The sequence below is a fragment of the Amblyraja radiata genome, chromosome 5 (genome assembly GCF_010909765.2).
Source record: "Amblyraja radiata isolate CabotCenter1 chromosome 5, sAmbRad1.1.pri, whole genome shotgun sequence".
NCBI classification, from domain to species: Eukaryota; Metazoa; Chordata; class Chondrichthyes; order Rajiformes; family Rajidae; genus Amblyraja; species Amblyraja radiata.
In genome coordinates, this window is record NC_045960.1 from 88,955,941 (window position 1) to 88,979,457 (window position 23,517).

General features: G+C 43.8%; 1 protein-coding gene across 1 annotated transcript in view; it reads left to right on the plus strand.

Moving 5' to 3' along the window:
• Positions 1-23,517, plus strand: part of lrrc1 (leucine rich repeat containing 1) — a 147,340-nt gene that overhangs the window by 92,201 nt on the left and 31,622 nt on the right. The window contains exon 6 of the mRNA XM_033021694.1: positions 4,153-4,216. Within this exon, the coding sequence (XP_032877585.1) occupies positions 4,153-4,216 (64 nt within the window). The remainder of the gene's footprint in view (positions 1-4,152; positions 4,217-23,517) is intronic.

Consider the following 23,517-nt stretch of genomic DNA (forward strand, 5'->3'; position numbering starts at 1 on the left):
CAAACTTAATTCACTTTTATAGGTTTCTCCCCAATGTACTTACTTCCAAGGTGATGGAGACAATAGGGACTGAGGGAAAATGAGAATGTAGGGGGGACTATGTTCTTAGCTCTGACCCCTGACATTAAAGAGAATGCCGTGTCACATTTCTGGGCGGAGATGGCCTCTGCAAGGTGAAGCTACATGCTCCAGAAATAGATTTTGAATTCAAATTATGGAAAGTGAGCAAAGAAGGATATCAAAGCATGATGCCGCATGAAAACAGGCCCTTCAGCCCACCCAGTTTTCCTGCATGTGTTCTCTAATGCCAGAGAAGATGTCTGAGGCCAGAGACCATAAGCATGTGTTCCCAGAATATCCCTTCCATTACATTGATCAGCTCTGTGACACAGCCCTCTGAGAACCCCTTGGATGAAGATTACACACTGGGAACTACTAAGAGGTGTTAGTTTGACCACTCCACTCCTCTAATTTCTGCTAGACAAACAACTTCCAGCTTACAAATGCTCTTCCAATGAGGAAATCTGACAGCAAATCGCACTGCTTCTGAAAAACAGATGTAATGCTCTAAGGCGCCAGTCAAGCTGCATTTGGAGTTCTGTCAGCAAATCTGGGCCCCATGTCTGAGGAAGGTTGTGCTGGCTCTGGAGAGGGTCCAGAGGAGGTTTACAAGAATGATTCCAGGAATGAGTGGCTTAGCATATGATGAGTGTTTGACAGCACTTGAGCTTCTACTCACTGGAGTTGAAACGTTGAGGGGGGGGATCTCCTTCAAACTTACAGAATAATGAAAGGCGTAGATGGAGACTTTTGCCTTCCATCACAGTGAGGAGGTGTCTGGTGAACTCACTGTGGTGGATGTTAAATTTGTGTTTATTGTGTGTTTTGTTATTTTATTACATGTATGACTGCAAGGCAACGAAATTTCGTTCAGACCGAAAGGTCTGAATGACAATAAAGTTTCCAAGATTCCAAGATTAATCTGGAAAGAATGTTTCCACTGGTGGGAGAGTCTAGGACCAAAGGTCATAGCTTCAGATTTAAAGGGGTCTCTTTCAGAAACGCGGTGAGGAAGAACTTCTTTAGTCAGAGTGTAATTAATCTGTGGAACTCATTGCCACAGAGGGCAGTGGAGACCAAGTCAGTGGATATTTTTAAGGCAGATATAGACAAATTCTTGATTAGAATGGGTGTCAAGGGTTATGGGGAGAAGGCAGGGAAATGGGATTAGGAGATCAGCCTTGATGGAATGGCAGAGTAGACTCGCTGGGCCGAATGGCCTAATTCTACTCCTATAATGTGAACTTGTGAAAAGTGCATGCATAGACAAATGGCATATGACAGCACATGTCAGCCAGTTGTCTTGAGATTAATTGGTCTTGGCTGATATAGGTATAATTATCATCTGGGATACTGATATTTTGATGAAGCTTGTGTATTTGAACCAGATCATTGTTTTTAAGAAGTGGTGCCTAGTGTTCACCCTTTCCCTTCCATAGAACAGGTATGAGAAGGTTTGAGTACATCAATGCTGGGAATTTAAATCTCCCCACGTTTAGAAGGCCAAATGAAAGTACTTGCCCATGCAAGTATCATGAAGTATTTTATGATTGGGAAATCCAAGCCCTTTTCCCTCTCCACTCCTGGGACACGCCTTTACTGGTCGACAGGTGACAGAGCTGCAGATGTTTCATGATCCTTGTTGAAATATTTGTAAAACGAACAGAAAAATGTAATCTAAATTGCAAACCTTTAAAACTAACTTATCCTCTGCAGTCAGTCAGACCATTATGTTTAAGTGAAATATTGATTTATCTGTTTTGTGCTAAGAATTTAAAATATACTACACTAAGTGGGACCCGTTGGGTCCCAGCTTCACATGGGAGGGCTGGTCTCCCAATGCAATATTCCATCTCTCCACCAATTCCAATATATACATCCACGCACACTCTCACACTCACTCACACACTTTCGCACACAAACACCAGATATATGACAGTAAACGTTCTTGAATCTACTTACACGGCTGAGCACGGCCTCTCCACTGTGGTGCTTCCGCAGTCAGCGGCACCTCCGCATTCAGCGTGACCTCTGCACTTACCGGAAATTACGTAATCAGCGCGACCTCTGCACTCACCGGAAATTATGCAATCAGCGCGACCTGTCCATTAAGCGGAAGTCACAAAATGAGTGGGACTTTTGGACTAAACACAGTCGGACCTAATAAAGCATTTATTCCGTCCCAACACAGTCGGACCTAATAAAGCATTCATTCCTTCCAAACACAATCGGACGTAATAAAGCATTGCAGTTTCAAGCACAGGCAGGGCAACTGGCCAAACAACTCATTGCATTGTCATTTCATTTCATTTCATTTCCAATTAAGCATTGTACTTTCAAGCACAGGCAGGGCAGCAGGCCAAACAACTCATGGCATTGTCATTAAGGGCTAACAAATCATTTATTGCAAGTACATTGCAGACTCACAGCTCAGTTGATTCGCAGCTTAGAATGACAGTCGTGGCCTCTCCATCGCGATCTTGCAGAGTGACTGACTCATGTCCAGGCATCCTGGGTTTTATAACCCTGCCCCCCCCCCCCCCCCCCCCCCCGGAAAGGGTGTTAACTTTATCGTGGTGATTGACAGGCGAGAGGACCAATCAGCTGATCTCAAGGTTTTTTAGACACTCATAACTTTTTTATTTTTCATCGATGGGATAAATCCTCGGGGCTCAGCAGAGTCGGACTGTGAGTAAGATGGCCAAAAATCACAGCGATACAGGGTAGTGGTGTTTCTAATATATATATATTGATTTTGTAATATAAATCAATATACAGCGCAGGCAGGAAGTGGTCAAGATGAGACTTTTAGACAATAGACAATAGGTGCAGGAGTAGGCCATTTGGCCCTTCGAGCCAGCACCGCCATTCAACGTGATCATGGCTGATCATCCCCAATCAGTACCCCATTCCTGCCTTCTCCCCATATCCCCTGACTCTGCTATCTTTAAGAGCCCTATCTAGCTCTCTCTTGAAAGCATCCAGAGAACCTGCGTCCACCGCCCTCTGAGGCAAAGAATTCCACAGACTCACAACTCTCTGTGAGAAAAAGTGTTTCCTCGTCTCCGTTCTAAATATAATAACCATATAACAATTACAGCACGGAAACAGGCCATCTCGACCCTTCTAGTCCGTGCCGAACACATAATCTCCCCTAGTCCCATATACCTGCGCTCAGACCATAACCCTCCATTCCTTTCCCATCCATATAACTATCCAATTTATTTTTAAATGATAAAAACGAACCTGCCTCCACCACCTTCACTGGAAGCTCATTCCACACAGCTACCACTCTCTGAGTAAAGAAGTTCCCCCTCATGTTACCCCTAAACTTCAGTCCCTTAATTCTCAAGTCATGTCCCCTTGTTTGAATCTTCCCTACTCTCAGTGGGAAAAGCTTTTCCACGTCAACTCTGTCTATCCCTCTCATCATTTTAAAAACCTCTATCAAGTCCCCCCTTAACCTTCTGCGCTCCAAAGAATAAAGCCCTAACTTGTTCAACCTTTCTCTGTAACTTAGTTGCTGAAACCCAGGCAACATTCTAGTAAATCTCCTCTGTACTCTCTCTATTTTGTTGACTAAATGGCTTACCCCTTATTCTTAAACTGTGGCCCCTGGTTCTGGACATTCTCTCAGCATATGACAGTCCTGCCATGCTGGGAATTAACCTTGTAAACCTACGCTACACTCCCTCAGTAGCAAGAATGTCCTTCCTCAAATTAGGGGACCAAAACTGCACACAATACTCCAGGTGTGGTCTCACTAGGGCTCTGTACAACTGCAGAAGGACCTCTTTTAATTATATAGATATTATTATTTCACTTTTGCCTTGGAATGGATGAAAATTGATTGCAAGTAACTATTCCATGTGTGAAATATTTGTTAAATTCAGAAGTGTATTCTTAACTTCAATCTTTTTCCTGGAGAATAAAGCTATTCATGGTGGTTTATTTGCACGCTAGTAAATATAACAGTGTGTGGTGTGATCTTTCCTGTGCAGTCTGTGCTTATATTAATGCTGCAGCAATCTGATTATCTGGGGTTGAATTATCAACAAACGTTTGACATTGGGATGCCCTGTTAATTTTCAGATCACTGTCTCTTCTCTGCAAACTGGAAGAATTGGACCTGGGAAATAATGAACTATATCATCTGGTAAATACTTTATTTTCATTGCAGGAAATTAAAATGTTACTTTTGGTCATAAAATCCTCCTTGTTAGCTAGAAGATTAGAAAATGGTAGGTCTGTGTATTCTATAGGTTAGTTTGTTGTTTTGCCTGTTCTCTTCATTGCCCCATCAGGGAATTATTTCTAAAGACTCTGTGTAAGATAGGTTAAGATTAATATATTGGATCTGTGTTTGATGACTGACAACAAGGCATTCGTAACTTGCTTTCATCCTGATATACCAAGTTGCACAGAAGCCAGTCCTTGGACAATTGTGATCCATTGTGCATGATAACAAGGGATTGCTGAGAATGCTGGATACAGACGAGGTTACAGAACGAGGCAATACTAGTTGAAGGCGTGCCCCGGAACAAGGCGTGCCCCGGAACAAGCTGAGCTTTCAGCTCAGCAATGAGGCTTCCATATAACAATGTGGAAAGTTGCCCAGATATGCCTGTTCACCAAAAGCAGGACAAATTCAATCCGGCTGATGACTCCTCAATTGAGGGCCGCACAATGGCACATCTTTTGGAGCTGCTGTCTCACAGCACCAGAGACCCAGGTTCGATCCTGATCCTGTCTGTGTGGAGTTTGCACGTCCTTTCTGTGACTGCGTGGGTTCCCTCCTGGTGCTCTGGTTTCCTCCCATATCCCAAAAACGTACGGGTTTGTAGGTCAATTGGCCTCTGTAAATTGTCTCTCAAGAGTGGATGAGAAAGTGCCATCGGTCATAAAGTGGGATAACATAGAACTAGTGTGAAGAGGTGATTAATAGTTGGCATGTACTCAGTAGACCAAAGGGCCTGTTTCCATCTCTAAACTAAAACTAAACTAGTCTAAGCTCCATCATCAGAAAAGTGATGGTAGGTGTTAATCACAGTATAATGTAGTGGAATTCATTCACCTGATCACCACTGCCCAATTTACATAGCAGCAGTGTCGCTTGGCTCCAGTGCTCGTCATTAACTTGGATAATTGACCGAAGAGCCAAATTCAAGAGGTGATTGCTGCCCTTAACATTAAGGGAGCATTTAACTGAGTGTGGCATCAAAGTGATCGGGTAAAACTGGTCAGTGAGCATCCAAGAACAAGCTCTCCTCTGACCTTTTCAAGCACGTCAACTGACTTCATAGTTGTTGGACCAGTTTGTCAACTTTTCTTTGGTGATTTTTATTTTTACTGCTTACATTGACATTTACCTGGCTGTTGCTGCTTCTTTTTTTCTGGTTCTCCTATCATCCTTCGATTCTGCTCATTCAGCAAAAGCAATATGCAGCCTTTATCATTAGGTCTGATATTTGCTGTGAAACCATTGGTGTGGCACCTGGCCAGTACATGTAAAATGTGAACACTTCGACATTGCTGCTTTCTCCAGCATCTCACTATCTGGTTTCACATTCAAATACCGGGCGGTGTGAAGTTCCTCTGCTGACGTGTTGAGTGTTAGCTAAATCCGACACAAAAAATCAAATCACTCCAAAGTAACTTCTGCTTTAGTGGTGCAGAACATCATAATCACTGCAAAATGACCTGACTGCCACCCACTGAACAAAACTTAACAAACATGGACTCTTTGTTAAGTTAGTTTTGTTGAAGTCAGGCTTTAATCATTGCTGGGGATTGAATAACTTTTTCTGGAAGTTTTGGTTTAGTTTAGAGATTAGTTTACAGATACAGTGTACAAAATCATGATTTAATGGGAACCTGAGAGGTAACTTTTTTACACAAAAGGTGGTGGGTGTATGGAACAAGCTGCCGGAGGAGGTAGCTGAGGCAGGAACTATCATTACATTTTAAGTAGCGTTTAGACAGGTACATGGAATAGGATAGGTTTACAGAGATCTAGGCCAAAAACGGGTAGGTGAGACAAGTGCAGATGGGGCATGATGGTCGGTGTGGGCAAGATGTACAAAGGGGCTTGTTTCCATGCTCTATACTGCATAGAAACAGGTCCTTCGGCCCACTGAGTCCATGTCTACTGTCACTGGTGCTATGTCTTAAACACTTTAAATTTACAGAACCCAATTAACCTACAAACCTGCACATTTTTGAAATGTGGGAGGAAACCTTAGTACCTGGAGAAAAACTACAATGTCACAGGGAGAACATACAAACTCCGCACAGATAACACCCGTAGTCAGAATCAAACCCGGGTCTCAGGCACTGAGGCAGCAACTCTACCATCCTAATTTTACTTTGTTGCTATATTTCTATCCCTGCTTTATTTCTCCTTCTCTCCATCTCACTCCTTCAACGGGTTGGAGCTGAACTATTTACCCGCGGCTTCTTGGTTCAGCTTCTGTAACGGCACAGTTTTCAAGAAGCCAGCTGCTTGTCTAGAATTGCTGCGTTTCCTGGACTGCATACAGAGGGCCAATCACAATGGGCCTTGGTCTCCTGGACTTGACTGAGGAACCAAAGGTGCCATTAATTTCGAGAGTAGCACAAAGTGCTGGATTAACTCAGCGGGTCAGGCAGTATCTCTGGAGGATATGGATAGGTGAGATTTTGGGTTGGGACCCTTCTTTAGACTTAAGGGCCTGTCCCACGGGCATGCGACCTCCATGCGGCAAGCGCGACCTAACGTGGTCGCTTGAGCCGTATGGCATGCGGCAAGCACGACCAAACCAGAAGTGGGAGCCGCGCGGAGGTCGAGTGAGTGACACGGCGTCGAGGCGGCTGCAGGCCGGTAGGCCGTTGCCGCGCGGAATTTTTAAACACAGTCAATTTTTCGGAGCCCCGCGCGATGTCGGGACCAGCTCCGCACATCTCCATACGGCTCTGGTGATTGAAGTGGGACCGGCCCCGCGAGGCCATACGGCTCAAGCGACCACGTTAGGTCGCGCTTGCCACATGCAGGCGCATGCTGGTCGGACCGACCCTTTAGGTTGCGCTTGCCGCATGCAGGTCGCATGCTCGTGGGACAGGCCCTTTAGTCTATCTGTGCTTCTCATAATTTTATATACTTCTATCAAATCTCCCTGAACTGTCAACATTCCGGAGAAAACAATCCAAGTTTGTCCAACCTCTTCTTGTAGCTAAAGGAAAACCCTTTAATCCAATCTGGTAAACCTTCTCTGCACCCTCTCCACAGCCTCCCCATCCTTCCTATAATGAGGCGACCAGATCTGCATGCAATACTCCAAATGCGGCCTAACAAACTTCTATTGAGCTGCATCTTGACTTCCTGACTCTTGTACTCAATGCCCCAAGCAATGAAGGCAAGCACACCATGTGCCTTTTTTACCACCCTAGCTACTTGTGCTGCCACCTTCAATGAGCTATGGACTCCAAGATCCCTCTGCACATCAATGCTGTTAAGGGTCTTGCCATTAACTGTATACTTTCACCTTTCATTTATACCTCCCACGATGGCAACATTTTACATTTGCTCAGATTCAACTCCCTTACACTTTGCCGTTCCTAGCTTAAATCTCTGCTCCTAGTCTTTGATATTTCCACCCTGGGGGAAATGGCTCTGTCTGTCTACCCTCACTTTGCCAGTTAACCCACCAAATTGTACATCTTTGGATTGTGGCTGGTCCTCTGGGAAGAAGCCCCACTCGGTCACAGGGAATACATGCAAATTCCTCCCAGACAATCCAGCATTGTGCTGCTGGAACTGTGAGGCAGTGACTCCACTAGCGGTGCCACCTTGTCACAGCTGCAGAACTTAAGATTCAACAGTTGAAACACCTTTCCTTCCAATCCAGCTTGGATCTTTGGTCCAAGAGGTTAATAAAGTCAAATTGCCTTGCAGGGTCTAACAGTAAAGGGCCTGTCCCACGACCATGCGACTCCATGCGACAAGCGTGAGCTAACGTGGTCGCTTGAGCCGTACGGCCTCGCGGGGCTGGTCCCACTTCGATCGCCGGAGCCGTATGGAGTTGTGCGGAGCTGGGCTCCGAAAAACTGACCGTGACTGAAAACTGAAAAAATTCCGCGCGGCAACGGCCTGCCGGCGCGCAGCCGCCTCGACGGGCGTGTGCAGTGTCTGGACGCCGTACGCACGTCTTTACGCCGTACGTCACGCGCGAACTTCCCGCGGACTTCGCTCGAACTTCACGTCACTCACTCGACCTCCACGCGACCACTGCTTCTGGTTTGGTTGCGCTCGCCGCATGCAGTCGCATGCTGGTGGGACCGGCCCTGTACGGGGATCACTCGACCTCTGCGCGGCCCCCGCGTGGCCCCTGCTTCCGGTTTGGTTGCGCTTGCCGCATGTAGTCGCATGCTCGTGGGACAGGCCCTTAAGTCTGTGGTAAAGTACAAGTATCATACTCAGCAGAACCCAATCCACTGGCTTTGCTTTGATTCTGAACAGGTAATTGTATGGATCGTTATTTTCCATATAATAACCATATAACAATTACAGCACGGAAACAGGGCATCTCGACCCTTCTAGTCCGTGCCGAACACGTATTCTCCCCTAGTCCCATATACCTGTGCTCAGACCATAACCCTCCATTCCTTTCCCGTCCATATAACTATCCAATTTATTTTTAAATGATAAAAACGAACCTGCCTCCACCACCTTCCCTGGAAGCTCATTCCACACAGCCACCACTCTCTGAGTAAAGAAGTTCCCCCTCATGTTACCCCTAAACTTCTGTCCCTTAATTCTCAAGTCATGTCCCCTTCTTTGAACCTTCCCTACTCTCAGTGGGAAAAGCTTATCCACGTCAACTCTGTCTATCCCTCTCATCATTTTAAAGACCACTATCAAGTCCCCCCTTAACCTTCTGCGCTCCAAAGAATAAAGCCCTAACCTGTTCAACCTTTCTCTGTAACTTAGTTGCTGAAACCCAGGCAACATTCTAGTAAATCTCCTCTGTACTCTCTCTATTTTGTTGACATACATCCTTCCTATAATTAGGCGACCAAAATTGTACCCCATACTCCAGAATTGGCCTCACCAATGCCTTGTACAATTTTAACATTACATCCCAACTTCTATACTCAATTCTCTGATTTATAAAGGCCAGCACACCAAAAGCTTTCTTTACCACCCTATCTACATGAGATTCCACTTTCAGGGAACTGTGCACAGTTATTCCCAGATCCCTCTGTTCACCTGCATTCTTCAATTCCCTACCATTTACCATGTACGTCCTATTTTGATTTGTCCTGCCAAGATGTAGCACCTCACACTTATCAGCATTAAACTCCATCTGCCATCTTTCAGCCCACTCTTCCAACTGGCATAAATCTCTCTGTAGACTTTGAAAATCTACTTCATTATCCACAAACCCACCTATCTTAGTATCATCTGCATACTTACTAATCCAATTTACCACACCATCATCCAGATCATTGATGTACATGACAAACAACAGTGGACCCAACACAGATCCCTGTGGCACCCCACTAGTCACTGGCCTCCAACCTGACAAACAACCATCCACCATTACTCTCTGGCATCTCCCATTCAGCCACTGTTGAATCCATCTTGCTACTCCACCATTAATACCCAACCATTGAACCTTCTTAACCAACCTTCCATGAGGAACCTTGTCAAAGGCCTTACTGAAGTCCATATATACAACATCCACTGCTTTACCCTCATCAATTTCCCGAGTAACCTCTTCAAAAAATTCAAGAAGATTAGTCAAACATGACCTTCCAGGCACAAATCATGTTGACTGTTCCTAATCAGACCCTGTTTATCCAGATGCTTATATATATTATCTCTAAGTATCCTTTCCATTAATTTGCCCACCACTGACGTCAAACTAACAGGTCTATAATTGCTAGGTTTACTCTTAGACCCCTTTTTAAACAATGGAACAACATGCGCAGTACGCCAATCCTCCGGCACTATTCCCGTTTCTAATGACATTTGAAATATTTCTGTCATAGCCCCTGCTATTTCTACACTAACTTCCCTCGATGTCCTAGGGAATGTCCTGTCCAGACCTGGAGACTTATCCACTTTTATATTTCTCAAAGGTGTCAGTACTTCCTCTTCTTTGAATCTCATAGTTTCCATAGCTACTCTACTTGTTTCCCTTACCTCACATAATTCAATATCCTTCTCCTTGGTGAATACCGAAGAAAAGAAATAGTTCAATATCTCCCCCACCACTTTCGGCTCTGCAGATAGCTGTCCACTCTGACTCTCTAATGGACCAATTTTATCCCTCGTTATCCTTTTGCTATTAATATAGCTGTAGAAACCCTTTGGGTTTACTTTCACCTTACTTGCCAAAGCAACCTCATATCTTCTTTTAGCTTTTCTAATTTCTTTCTTAAGATTCTTTTTACATTCTTTATACTCCTCAAGCACCTCATTTACTCCATGCTGCCTATAATTATTGTAGATCTCCCTCTTTTTCCGAACCAAGTGTCCAATTTCCCTTGAAAACCATGGCTCTTTCCGATTTTTACTATTTCCTTTCAACCGAACAGGGACATAAAGATTCTGTACTCTTAAAATTTCACCTTTAAATGTACTCCATTTCTCTTCCACATCTTTCCCATAAAACAAAATGTCCCAATTTACTCCTTTTAAATCCTTTCGCATCTCCTCAAAGTTAGCCTTTCTCCAATCAAAAATCACAACCCTAGGTCCGGTTCTGACCCTCTCCATAATTATATTGAAACTAATGGTATTGTGATCACTGGTCCCGAACTGTTCCCCAACGCATACCTCTGCCACCTGACCCGTCTCATTTCCTAACAGGAGGTCCAGCACCGCTCCTTCTCTAGTAGATACTTCTATGTATTGCTGCAAAAAACTATCCTGCACACATTTTACAAACTCCAACCCATCCAGCCCATTTACAGAATGTGTTTCCCAGTCTGTGTGGAAAATTGAAATCTCCCACAATCACTACCTTGTGCTTACTACTAATATCTGCAATCTCCTTACATATTTGCTCTTCCAATTCTCGCTCCCCATTTGGCGGTCTATAATACACCCCTATAAGTGTTGCTACCCCTTTCCCATTTCTCAGTTCCACCCAAATAGCCTCCCTAGATGAGCCCTCTAATCTATCCTGCCAAAGCACTGCTGTAATATCTACCCTGATAAGCAATGCAACACCTCCACCTCTTGCCCCTCCAATTCTATCACACCTGAAGCAACAAAATCCTGGAATATTTAGTTTCCAATCACAGACCTCCTGCAACCATGTTTCACTGATCGCCACAACATCATACTTCCAGGTGTCAATCCAGGCTCTGAGTTCATCCACCTTTCTTACAATGCTTCTAGCATTAAAATATACACATTTAAGAAACCCACCCTCTCTTATTCTCTGTTTATTGTCTTTTTCTTCTCTCTCCCCTACATTTTGGGTCAGGGTGCTACCATTCTCTGCCTCCTGCCTCACACACTGACTGCTAGCTTTCCCAATTTGAGTCCCTCCCCCCAACCATACTAGTTTAAAGTCTCCCCAGTAGCCTTTGCAAATATCCCCGCCAGGATATTGGTCCCCCTCGAGTTCAAGTGCAACCCGTCCTTTCTGTACAGGTCACACCTTCCCCAAAAGAGGTCCCAATGATCCAGAAACTTGAATCCATAACCACTGCACCAGTCCCTCATCCACTCATTTATCCTCCACCTCGCTCCATTCCTACTCTCACTGTCGCGTGGCACAGGCAGTAATCCTGAGATTGTTACCTTTGCAGTCCTTCTCCTTAACTCTCTACCTAACTCCCTAAATTTTTCTTTCAGGACCTCTTCTCTTTTTTTACCTATGTCGTTGGTACCTATATGTACCACAACCTCAGGCTCCTCTCCCTCCCATTTCAGGATTTCTTGGAAATTTTCCTGCAAGTATTTATTAAAATGCCGTGGCAGAAATCGTCTTAAGGTTGATACACAACCTATATGTACTATAAGCAAGGAAGTAACATACCACGAAAAATGAGTCACGGTAATATCAAAGAACCAAGGATGCGCTGCATTATTTTTTGCTGTGTTGAAATTTATGGTTACTTGCTGTTTTGTCTTGCTCCGGTTTAGGAACCGTCTGTAGGTGGGAGAGGCATGTTCATTGCATCACTGTGTAGTTGAAAGTTAGACATCTGTATTTAACTTCGACATCACCATGGAGTTATACACATCAGTTCAATGCCAGTCATATTTGAAATAATTGAAAGCATCTGGCCAGTCTTTGTAAACTGATTGAAATGAGAACCGTGGATTACTGAACATTTTCTGACTTTGTTGTTGTTGGGGACTAAAGTGCCCATTTTAAATTGTAGTTAATGGAGGGCAATTTGTTTCTGTTTAGGAAAATTACCCACTCGCGCTTGTGTCCACTTTGAAGGCAGCAATCACAGAAGTTGGAACTGAGATTATTATATTTGATTGTTGTGCCTCATTTTACAACAGATCAAAAGAATTCTCTTGGCTGGGATCAAGGTTCAGAACGTGGATTAAATAAACTCTCAATGAGAACTTGCAAGTATCAGCGAAAGTGGTTCTTGTAAAAAAACAAAAATACTATAGATGCTAGAAGTCTGAAATGAAAACAAAAGGTCAGAAAACCTGTGTGTCCTGAGAATCAGAGCTTGGTTTTCTGTTTTGTTTTTAAGTTCTTCTGCATCTTTTTCACTTGGCTAATCTTCCAAAGAGAACAGTTTGTTCCCTCTTTTATACAAACGAGTGATAGAATAAACTGCTTCTGTTTTTGATAGCTGTGCCATGTCTTGTTTGCTAGTTTATCTTTTCTAGTTTTGTTCATTTAGATTCACCACCCTCTGTAAGAAGTACCTCAATATTAAATGATCGTAATCGTGGCCATGCATACTAAACTTTGTTAATGGCTTGAAACCTGTATTTTCCAATAACTTCCATGTCAAAAGGTTAATGACACTTAGGTGACCCATCTTTAGGGCACAGTTAGCATTGATATTTTGCATTTTTCAAGGTGATTTTACCATTGCCATATTGATAGATTACTGTGGCATATTAGTCTTGCATTGCACTTTGGTTTGGAACCATTGCTCGTCAGACTTCCGCCAACACAAAATGAACAGGAATGTGTCAATTTGTTTCATTCATAAGAACAACGGAACAGGAGCAGAAGTAGGCCACTCAGCCCCTCAATGCGGTCCTACCATCCAATGTGACCATAACTTAGCCTTGCATCAGTGTAGGGAAGCTATTGGAGAGGATTCTTTGGGAAAGGATTTACTCCCATTTTGAAGTGAATGTGCTAATTAGAGACAGTCAGCATGGCTTTGTACGCAGCAGGTCAAGTCTTACTATTTGATTATTTTTTGAGGAGTTGGCCAAGGAAATTGATAAGGGTTGGGCAGTGGATGGTATCTTGATGGCCTTTAGCAAGGCATTTGATAAAGTCCCCCATGGCAAGCTGATCTAGAAGATTAAAATGCACGGGATTCACGTCAACCTGTTCATATTGGTTCAGATCAGGCTTATTCATAGAATATAGAGGATTGTGGAAGAAGAGCATTATACTGGTCAGAGACCTATGACTAGTAGAACTCTACAAGGATCTATGCTGGGACATTTGTTCTTTGCAATGTAAACAAATAAGTTGGATGTATGTAAATGTAGATGAGTTAGTTGGTAAATTTGCAGACGACACCAAGATTGCTGGAGTTGCGGACAGCAAGGAACATTGCCAAAGCATACAGTGGGATGCAGATCGACTACAGAAATGGCAGATGGAGATAATCCGAGCAAGTGTGAGATGTTGTAGCTCAAAAAAAAATTGTAAATTGTTGCTAGTGTGTAGGATAGTGCCAGTGTACGGGGTGATCGCTGGTTGATTTTTTGTGCTGCATTTCTAAAGTAAAGTCTAAAGTTGATTTTTTTGTCATCTGCACAAGTATAATGGAAGTCTTGCTTGCTGCAGCACCACAGACTGCATAGACCTAGACATCACACAAACACAAATTGTATGCAAATTGTACATAGCATTTCTAAAAGAAGGTAGACTGTGCAAAAACTTAATTAGAAAAATATACATGTTCTTGTGATGCAAGGGCCGTGCATTGTTCCATTGTTGAGGTAGGATTAAGGTTTTACAGAATGGTTCAAGAACTTGTTAGTTGTAGGAAAGTGGCTGTTCTTGAACCTGGTGGTGTTGATCTTCAGCCTCCTTCCTATACCTCTTGCTCTGCAGTGAGAAGAGGGTATGGACTAGATGGTGGGGATGCCGCCACCTTGAAGCAGAGCCTCTTGTTGATGCTATTGATGGAGAGTGAGCTGTGTCTATGATGGGCCAGGCTAAATACACTACTCAATGCAACTTCTTGCATTCCCGTGCATTGGAATTACCATCCCAGGCCACGATGCAACCTGTCAGGATACGTTTTGCAATTCATCTATAGAAGTAGGTTAGAGTATTCAGCCACGTATCGAATCTCTTTAAACTTTTAAATTTATAGGTGCTGCTGTGCTTTCTTCACAAATACTGTACGTCTATGTGCTGGGCTAGGAAAGATAATCTGAGATGTGATCAGGCTGACTCTCCCCACCACCAATCCACCAACGAAAACTGCCGCATGTTTCATTTAGTTCAGTTCAGGGGCTGAAATCCCGGGGGGTACAGGGGGGACACGTCCCCCCCCCCCTGCTTTGAGAGGTGGGGGACGGTCCCCCCCATGTTTTGTAATCCGGATTTTATCAGCCGCTTTCTAAGGGCTGAATCGGCCCATTTGCGGGGCCTTTCAGCACCTGGTGCGGCTTAAAATCAAGCTGCCGCATTGAGGCGATCGAGGCTCCCGATGTTGAAGCCCCCGCCGGCCGATGAAAGACCCCGTGAATGGGCCGATTCAAGCACCACGATTCGGGGTGGACAAAGCTGCTGTTGCCCACGGCCGAAGCCTCGCGTGTGTACGCATGCGCGGCCGCCAGGAAATTGTCCTCCGCATGTTTTGACAGCGATTTCCATGCCTGGTTCAGTTTAATATTGTCATGTATATTGTCATGAAATGAGTACATGATTATATTCACACCGTCCACTGTGTACAGATAGAGAATAAAGGGTAGAACGTTTCGTGTAAGGTAAAGTCTGATTAAAGATAGTTCGAAGGTCTGCTGACCAACATGGTCTCCTGACTTGGTCTTTCCATTTCTCATTAATGGGATAGTGTCAGCTCAACCATGCATTCCTGTCTCCCTCCATGGACCTTTCACTCCCTTGTTTCCATCGATCTCAACCGTAAAACTTGCAAAGCTTTTGCTTCCACTGCTCCTTTTGCAGCCAAGAGTGCCAAAGGCTTGCAATGCTATGTGGAAAGAAATAATTTACCTAATTTCTGTCTTAAATAAACTGACTTATTTTTAAGTAATGAGCCCTATAGTTCTAGATTCTCCCTCACATCCACCCTGTTGCACTTTTGCTATTTCAATCACACCCACTCTTGCTCTACTAAACTTTGGTGGATGTAACTCCACCTTAACCTTCTCTCATAAGGCAACCATTAATTACAGGTATCAGTCCTTTGAACTGCGTCCAATGTATTAACATCCTTCCTTAAATAAGGGAACTAACACAAATGTCGTGCTCCAGATTTGGGTTCAACACTGTCTATACAACTAAAACAAAACTTCCCTGATTTTGGTTCAATTCTGTTTGTAATAAACCATATTCTGTTAGCTTTCATCATTATTTGCTGGACATGAATATTAGCCTTTTGAAAAACACATGAAAAAACTGATCCCTTATGTTTCAAAGTTATGCAGTCTTTCACTGTTTAGGTGACGTGCCATCTCATTCTTCATGTTAGAATGGACTACTTTGCATGGTCCCACACTATACTCCATCTACCAGATCTTTGTCCATTCGTGTAACATCCATATCTCTTTCACATGGGACTAATTAAACAAATCCAAAACTGTGTATTCTTCAGCGTATGTTCTACATGCCTTCTTCAAAATTCCGAACTGGAAGAGCAGTGCCTCGTATTCCAATTGGGGAACTTACAATCCAATCGTATGAACATTGAATTCTCCATTTTCACGTAATATCCCCCTACCCGCCTCTCTTCCTCCTGCTCACACCCTTCCTAATGCACTCACATTTCTCCCATGATCTGCCACCACTGTAGTCACCCCAGTCCTTTCCACTTCTCCGTAACTTCTGCTCCCATCCCCAAGCCCTACATTTTGTTTTTATTCACCTTCTTTCCTTGTTCCCTTCCCCCTCCACATCCCTCTCATGGCCTCTGCATTTCACGCTTCCTCTTCCTTCCTATCTGACACCCTTTTGTCCCCTTCTCACCACTAGCCTTTGTTATTAACTCCACTCTAGTCTGAAGAAGGGTCCCAAACCAATACATCGCCCATCCATGTCTTCCAGAAATGCTGTCTGACCTGTTGAATTACTCAAGCACTTTGATTGATTTTGTTTTGTAAATCTGCATCTGCAGCTCCTTGTGTGTGCCAATCAAACCTCTTTCCGTATCTGTATCCAACTATCAGTTGGTAGGCTTTGCCGCACAACCACCTCCCCTTTCCAGCTTTCTCCCCCTCTAATCCCATCAGTCAGAAGAAGCTCCTGACCCAAAATGGCGTCTGTCCATTCGGGTGGCAAAGTGACACAGCTAGTAGAACTGCTGACTCATTGGCCCAGAAACCCGGGTTCGATCCTGAACTTGGGTGCTGTCTGTGTGAAGTTTGCATGTTCTCCTTGTGATTGTGCGGATTTCCTCCGGTGCTCCAGTTTCCCCCAAAGATTTGCAGGTTAATTGGCCTCTAATTGCCACCAGTGTGTAGGGAGTGGATGAGAAAGTGGATCAACATAGAGTTAGTGTGACTGGGTGGTTGGCGTGGACTTGGTGGGCTGAAAGGCCTGTTTCCATGCTGTATCTCTAAACTAAACTAAACATTCCCTCCATAGATGCTGAGTGCCACCCCTGCTGAGTTAGCCTTGCACTTTGCTTTTTATTAAAGGCATTTGCAGTTGGGCATTTTTTATTGCAGTCCCTGGGATTGAAGGGAATAGGCAGGTTGCCTTGAACACTTTCCAGTTGTATCTCCCATAGTTAAGTCTAGACCTATAAACTTAGCAACTACATTCTTAATCTAAGTAGCACTTAAATTCTCAAACGTTGCTAAAGTTAGCTAATGATCCAAGTTTTTTTTAAGTCCCGGCCATTTGTGTTTGATGGTTACTTTAGATGGTAAGGATGCCTTTTCATGCAGTAATCCCAAAGTGGTCCATCTGCTGGTACCAAGGTGTTCGTTTTTCAGAGGTTCTTAGCAAAATATCATTACATTGCTTCAGTGAATATGGCATATCAAGCAAAAACATACACCAGTACCTCTACTTCCTCAGGAGACTGAGGAAATTTGGCGTGTCTCCAATGACTCGTTCAGACTTCTACAGATGTTCCATAGAAAGCATACTGCCAGGATGTATGTCAGCTTGGTGTGGAAACAGCTCTGCCCAAGATTGCAAGAAATTGCAGAGAGCCGTAGATGTAGCCCAGTCCACCACACAGACCAGAGTCTTCACCATTGACTCCATCTACAAGCTGCACCAGGAAAACACCCAACATTATGAACGACCTATCCCATCCTGGTCATTTCTCCTTCTCCCCACTCCTGTCAGAACCTTGTAAGCACCTACCATCAGACTCAGGAACAGCTTCTTCCCCGCTGTTAACAGGTCTTCTGTTTAGTCCTCCCCTAAGCGAGAGACAGACCAATTCTCCTCTACCTCATTGCGGACATTGGTCCTTGTCTCTGGAACTATTACGATATATAGTACCGTGAGCTATATTGTGCACTCCATATCATCCCCTTTGCTCCTCTTATTACACTTGAGTTTGGCATGATTGCATTTACGTACAGTGTTATCTGATTGGATTGGATAGCATGCAAAGGAAAGCTTTTCACTGTACCTCGGTATAGGTGACCATAATAAACCTAAAATCTCCAAAGAGCAGTGTTTTGTCTACCGTGACATGCAATGAAACTGGAGCTCAGATATAATGGGAAACACACAGCTGTAATGCTGATGCAGAACTACATCATGTGTTGAATTTCCAGCTCCACCTGAACATTGGTTTTGTCTTTTAATTATACTTTTCTACACATAATGAGGTGACCCATGCAGGCCAGATCAATCAATTCAGTGGACGAGCCATCTTTGGCACCAAAAGGATTTCAAAACATGCCCAAATTCAAAATCCTATTCGTGCTGCTATGTTTCCCTGTACTATTATAAAGCAACAAACAGCACATATGTGTGTATGTGTGTGTATGTATATATATATGTGTGTGTATATATAACGTGTGTGTGTGTGTGTGTATATATATTGTATTGTGTGTATCTATCTATCTCTCTCATAGTCTGTGTCTGATGTTACTGTGTCTCTCTCTCTCTCATATGTGTCTGTGTCTGTGTACATCTCTCTGTGTCTGTGTCTGTGTCTCTCTCTTCTGTGTCTGTGTCTCTATCTCTCATGTGTCTCTATCTCGTCTGTATGTGTGATACTCTCTCTCTCTATCATCTGTGTGTCTGTGTCTTCGATGTGTGTAGATATCTCATCTCTTAATATGTGTGGTGCCTCTCTCTGGTTGTGTGTTGTGTGTGTGTGTATATATATATATATATATACTAGAGTAAGTGGGACCTGTAGGGTCCCAGCATCACACAGGAGGGCTGGTCATCCAACGCAATATTCCACCTCTCCACCAATTCTAATATTGGTGGCCAGTTGGGGGGGGGGGGGGGGGGGCTTTCTGGAGCGCTAGTATGGGTGTTGTGGGCTGAAGGGACTGGTTTCCAGAGGGCTAGTATGCAAATTGTGCGCCAAATAGATTCTTGGGCTGGCGTCTCAGTCAATCAAGCTGGCAACTCACTCACGGCTGGTGGGCTGGTAGTTGACTCGCGGCTAATCCTTGAAATTCTATTTCAAGCAGGGTATAAGGCCACCAAATTCAAGTGCAGTTTCTTACCACTTCTAGCAGGGTGCAAGGCCACCAAATTCAGTGCAGTTTCATACCATTTGAAGTAGGGTGCAAAGCCACTAAAGACAGCGAGTCGTGACCTCTCCCTCCTCCATCTTGCAGAGACTAAGCCACACCCACATTTCCGGGTTTTATAACCGCTCATCCCCCACCACCGGAAAAGGTGTTGCTTTCATGGAGTGATTGACAGGAGAGAGATTCTCAACATTTAAAAAAAAACTAATAACACTTTTATTTTTCATTGATGGGAAGAATTCTCTGCATCTGCTCAGCGGAGGGGGACTGAGTAAGATGGCCAAAAATCACAGCCGTAAGTGGTAGTGTTTTATCTAAAATCAATATACAGTGCAAACAGGAAGTAAGTGCATTTACAGTAGTGCCTTTTAACTTCAAGCCAAAGCACCCAAGCCACCATTTGCAGTAAGTAGTGCATTTCAACTTCATGCCACCATTTGCAGTAAGTGGTGCCTTTCAACTCAAGCCAATGCACCCAAGCCACCATTTGCAGTAAGTAATGCCTTTTAACTTCAAGCCATTGCATCCAAGCCACCATTTGCAGTAAGTAGTGGCTTTCAACCAAACCACACCCAAGCCACCATTTGCAGTATGTAGTGCCTTTCAACTTCAAGCCAAAGCACCCAAGCCACCATTTACAGTAAGTACTGCCTTTTCTACTTCAAGCCAAAGCTCCCAAGCCACCATTTGCAGTAAATAGTGCCTTTCAACTTCATGCCACCATTTGCAGTGCCTTTCAACTTTATGCCAAAGCACCCAAGCGACAATTTGCAGTAAGTAGCACCTTTCAACTTCAAGCCACCATTTGCAGCAAGTAGTGCCTTTCAACTTCAAGCCATTGCACCCAAGCCACCATCTGCAGCAAGTAGTACCTTTCAATTTCAAGCCACACCCAAGCCACCATTTGCAGTAAGTAGTGCCTTTCAACTTCAAGCCACACCCAAGCCACCATTTGCAGTAAGTAGTGCCTTTCAACTTCAAGCCACACCCAAGCCACACCCGCCACCATTTGCAGTAAGTAGTGCCTTTCAACTTCAAGCCACACCCAAGCCACCATTTGCAGTAAGTAGTGCCTTTCAACCTCATGCCACCATTTGCAGTAAGTAGTGCCTTTCAACTTCATGCCACCTTTTGCAGTAAGTGGTGTCTTTCAACTTCAAGCCACATCCAAGCCACCATTTGCAGTAAGTAGTGCCTTTCAACTTCATGCCACCATTTGCAGTAAGTAATGCCTTTCAACTTCAAGCCATTGCACCCAAGCCACCGTTTGCAGTAAGTACTGCCTTTCAACTGCAAGCCAAAGCTCCCAAGCCACCATTTGCAGTAAGTAGTGCCTTTCAACTTCATGTACCATTTGCAGTAAGTAGTGCCTTTCAACTTCAAGCCACACCCAAGCCATCATTTGCAGGAAGTAGTGCCTTTCAACTTCAAGTCAAAGCTCCCAAGCCACCATTTGCAGTAAGTAGTGCCTTTCAACTTCAAGCCACACCCAAGCCACCATTTGCAGTAAGTAGTGCCTTTCAACTTCAAGCCAAAGCAACCAAGCCACCATTTGCAGTAAGAAGTGCCTTTCAACTTCAAGCCAAAGCAACCAAGCCACCATTTGCAGTAATAGTGCCTTTCAACTTCAAGCCAAAGCTCCCAAGCCACCATTTGCAGTAAGTAGTGCCTTTCAACTTCATGCCACCATTTGCAGTAAGTAGTGCCTTTCAATTTCAAGACCAAGCCAAGCCAACCAGGGGAACCAATAGAGACACTTTTTGCAAGCTTTAGAACCAATAGACATTTGTTTGCAAGCTTTAGAACCAATTGACACTTTTTGCAAGCTTTAGAACCAATAGACATTTTTTGCAAGCTTTAGAACCAATTGACATTTTTGCAAGCTTTAGAACCAATAGATATTTTTTTGCAAACTTTAGAACCAATAGACATTTTTTTGCAAGGTTTAGAACCAATAGACATTTTTTTGCAAGCTTTAGAACCAATAGACATTTTTTTGCAAGCTTTAGAGCCAATAGACATTTTTTTGCAAGCTTTAGAACCAATAGACATTTGTTTGCAAGCTTTAGAACCAATTGACACTTTTTGCAAGCTTTAGAACCAATAGACATTTTTTGCAAGCTTTAGAACCAATTGACATTTTTGCAAGCTTTAGAACCAATAGATATTTTTTTGCAAACTTTAGAACCAATAGACATTTTTTTGCAAGGTTTAGAACCAATAGACATTTTTTTGCAAGCTTTAGAACCAATAGACATTTTTTTGCAAGCTTTAGAGCCAATAGACATTTTTTTGCAAGCTTTAGAACCAATAGACATTTTTTGCAAGCTTTAGAACCAATAGACATTTTTTTGCAAGCTTTAGAACCAATAGTCATTTTTTGCAAGCTTTAGAACCAATATACACATTCTGCAAGCATTTTAGAACCACTAAGGGCACTTACATTTGAGTAGACATGTGTTCAGTGTTATTCACAGCTCAGAGAAACGTGACCCTCTGCCTTCCTCCATCTTGAAGAGACTGTGTGGCACACCACTTCCTGCTTTTATAGTCCCTCCCCCCTGCCGCCAGCCGGGGCAGCAGAGAGAATGGGGAATTTTGTAAAAACATTAATATCTCTGTCATTTTTAATCGACGGGAAAAATCCTCGGCACACATGCGGCGGAGGGGGGCTCTGAGCAAGGTGGCCAAAAATGACGGCCGTAGGTGGCGGCGTTCTCTCGGAAATCGCAGCACAGATGGCCAAAACCGGTCAAGAACAGACTTTTAGTAATATAGATAATACAGTAAATGATTGCTTCTCTCTGTGTGTGTGTGTGTGTGTGTGTGTGTGTGTGTGTGTGTGTGTGTGTGTGTGTGTGTGTGTGTGTGTGTGTATACACATATGTACTGAGAGAGATGCAAACAGACAGATGGAAACAATGCCTAGGATCATTGAAGAAAATCTATTCCAAAGAGCCACTTTGTGGCAAGAGATTGCAACTGCAGTGTGTTTAAGTTTGGGTTTAGGTTTATTATCGTCAGATGTACCAAATAAAGTGAAAAGCTTTGTTTGCATGCCATCCAATCGCACATACATACATACACCGTACATATATACAATCAAGTCAAACACAAGTACAATAGATAGAGCAAATAGAGAGTGCAGAATATAGTTCTCAGCATTGTAGTGCTTCAGTTCCAGAGACAAAGTCCAATGTCCACAATCGGGTAGAGATGAATCTGGCAGTAGGCTAGGTTATGGATGGACCTGATATCAGAGGGGAAGAAGCTGTTCCTGAGTATGGGGATGCACTCATTCAGGACTCAGTACCTGCTGCCAGAGGGGAGCAGAGAGAAGTAGTAATGACTGGGGTGGACAAGTCTTTGATTATGTTGACTTTATGCTGGCTCTTTTCCCAAGGCAGCATAAAGTGTAGATGGAGTTAGTGGTGGGAAGTCTGATCAGTGTGATGGACTGGATCTAGGCTTAAATTTTGTGGTCAATGTTTTGGATGTCCATTGAATTGAGAGTTGCTGTTATGGATCTTGTTCTTGCTAAGCTATATTTTTTCACAAACTTGTTCAAGGTTCGAACTGCTGGATCAAGTTACTCCACTATCTAGAGTCTGGGAGCTTGCTGTGACCAGCAAGCTCACTGCTATAATGTGTGTCTGTTTGAACAGTGAGCAACAATGCGGCAACCAGAGGTTTAAGGCCACACTTTCTATTCGTGGAAAGGGAAAGGTCTCCTTCAGAAACTATCCTTAATGCTAATGCAAATAAAAAGAGAAATTAGGTTCTCTCTTTATTTGTATTGATGGGTTTGAGACATTGCTGCAGATGCCCTGTCCTCTCCTTCCTTTCAAAAAGGACCCAATTAGTTGCTATCTAGTAAGGATTTGTAACAAGGACCCGGTAGGAGGTGGCCGACTCTGTTGTCCAGGCCGCTGAGGACGTCCCCCAGCCCCGACGTCGGACTTACATCACCCCTGCGGTGCGAGCCTGAACATCGGGCTGCCCGTAGCGGCGACTGCGGAGGGCCCGGGGAGGCCCCGACCACTGGTGAACATTGGGGAACATTGGAGGAAGAGACTGACTTTGGAGCCTTCCCTCACAGTGGGAAACTTTGATTCTGCTGTGTGGGGATGTTTTTATGTTGAACTCTATCGTGTGTGTGTTCTTTATTTTTATTGTATGGCTGTATGGTTATATTATTTCTCTGTGCCATCTGGCACATGTGACAAATAAATGTAGCTTGTATCTCTTGTAAAGTTGTGTGTAGAGTTGCTGCCTTACAACGCAGGAGACCCAGGTTCAACCCTGATTACAGATTCTGTCTGTACGGTTTGTATGTTCCCCCTGTAACCGTATGGGTTTGTATGTTCCCC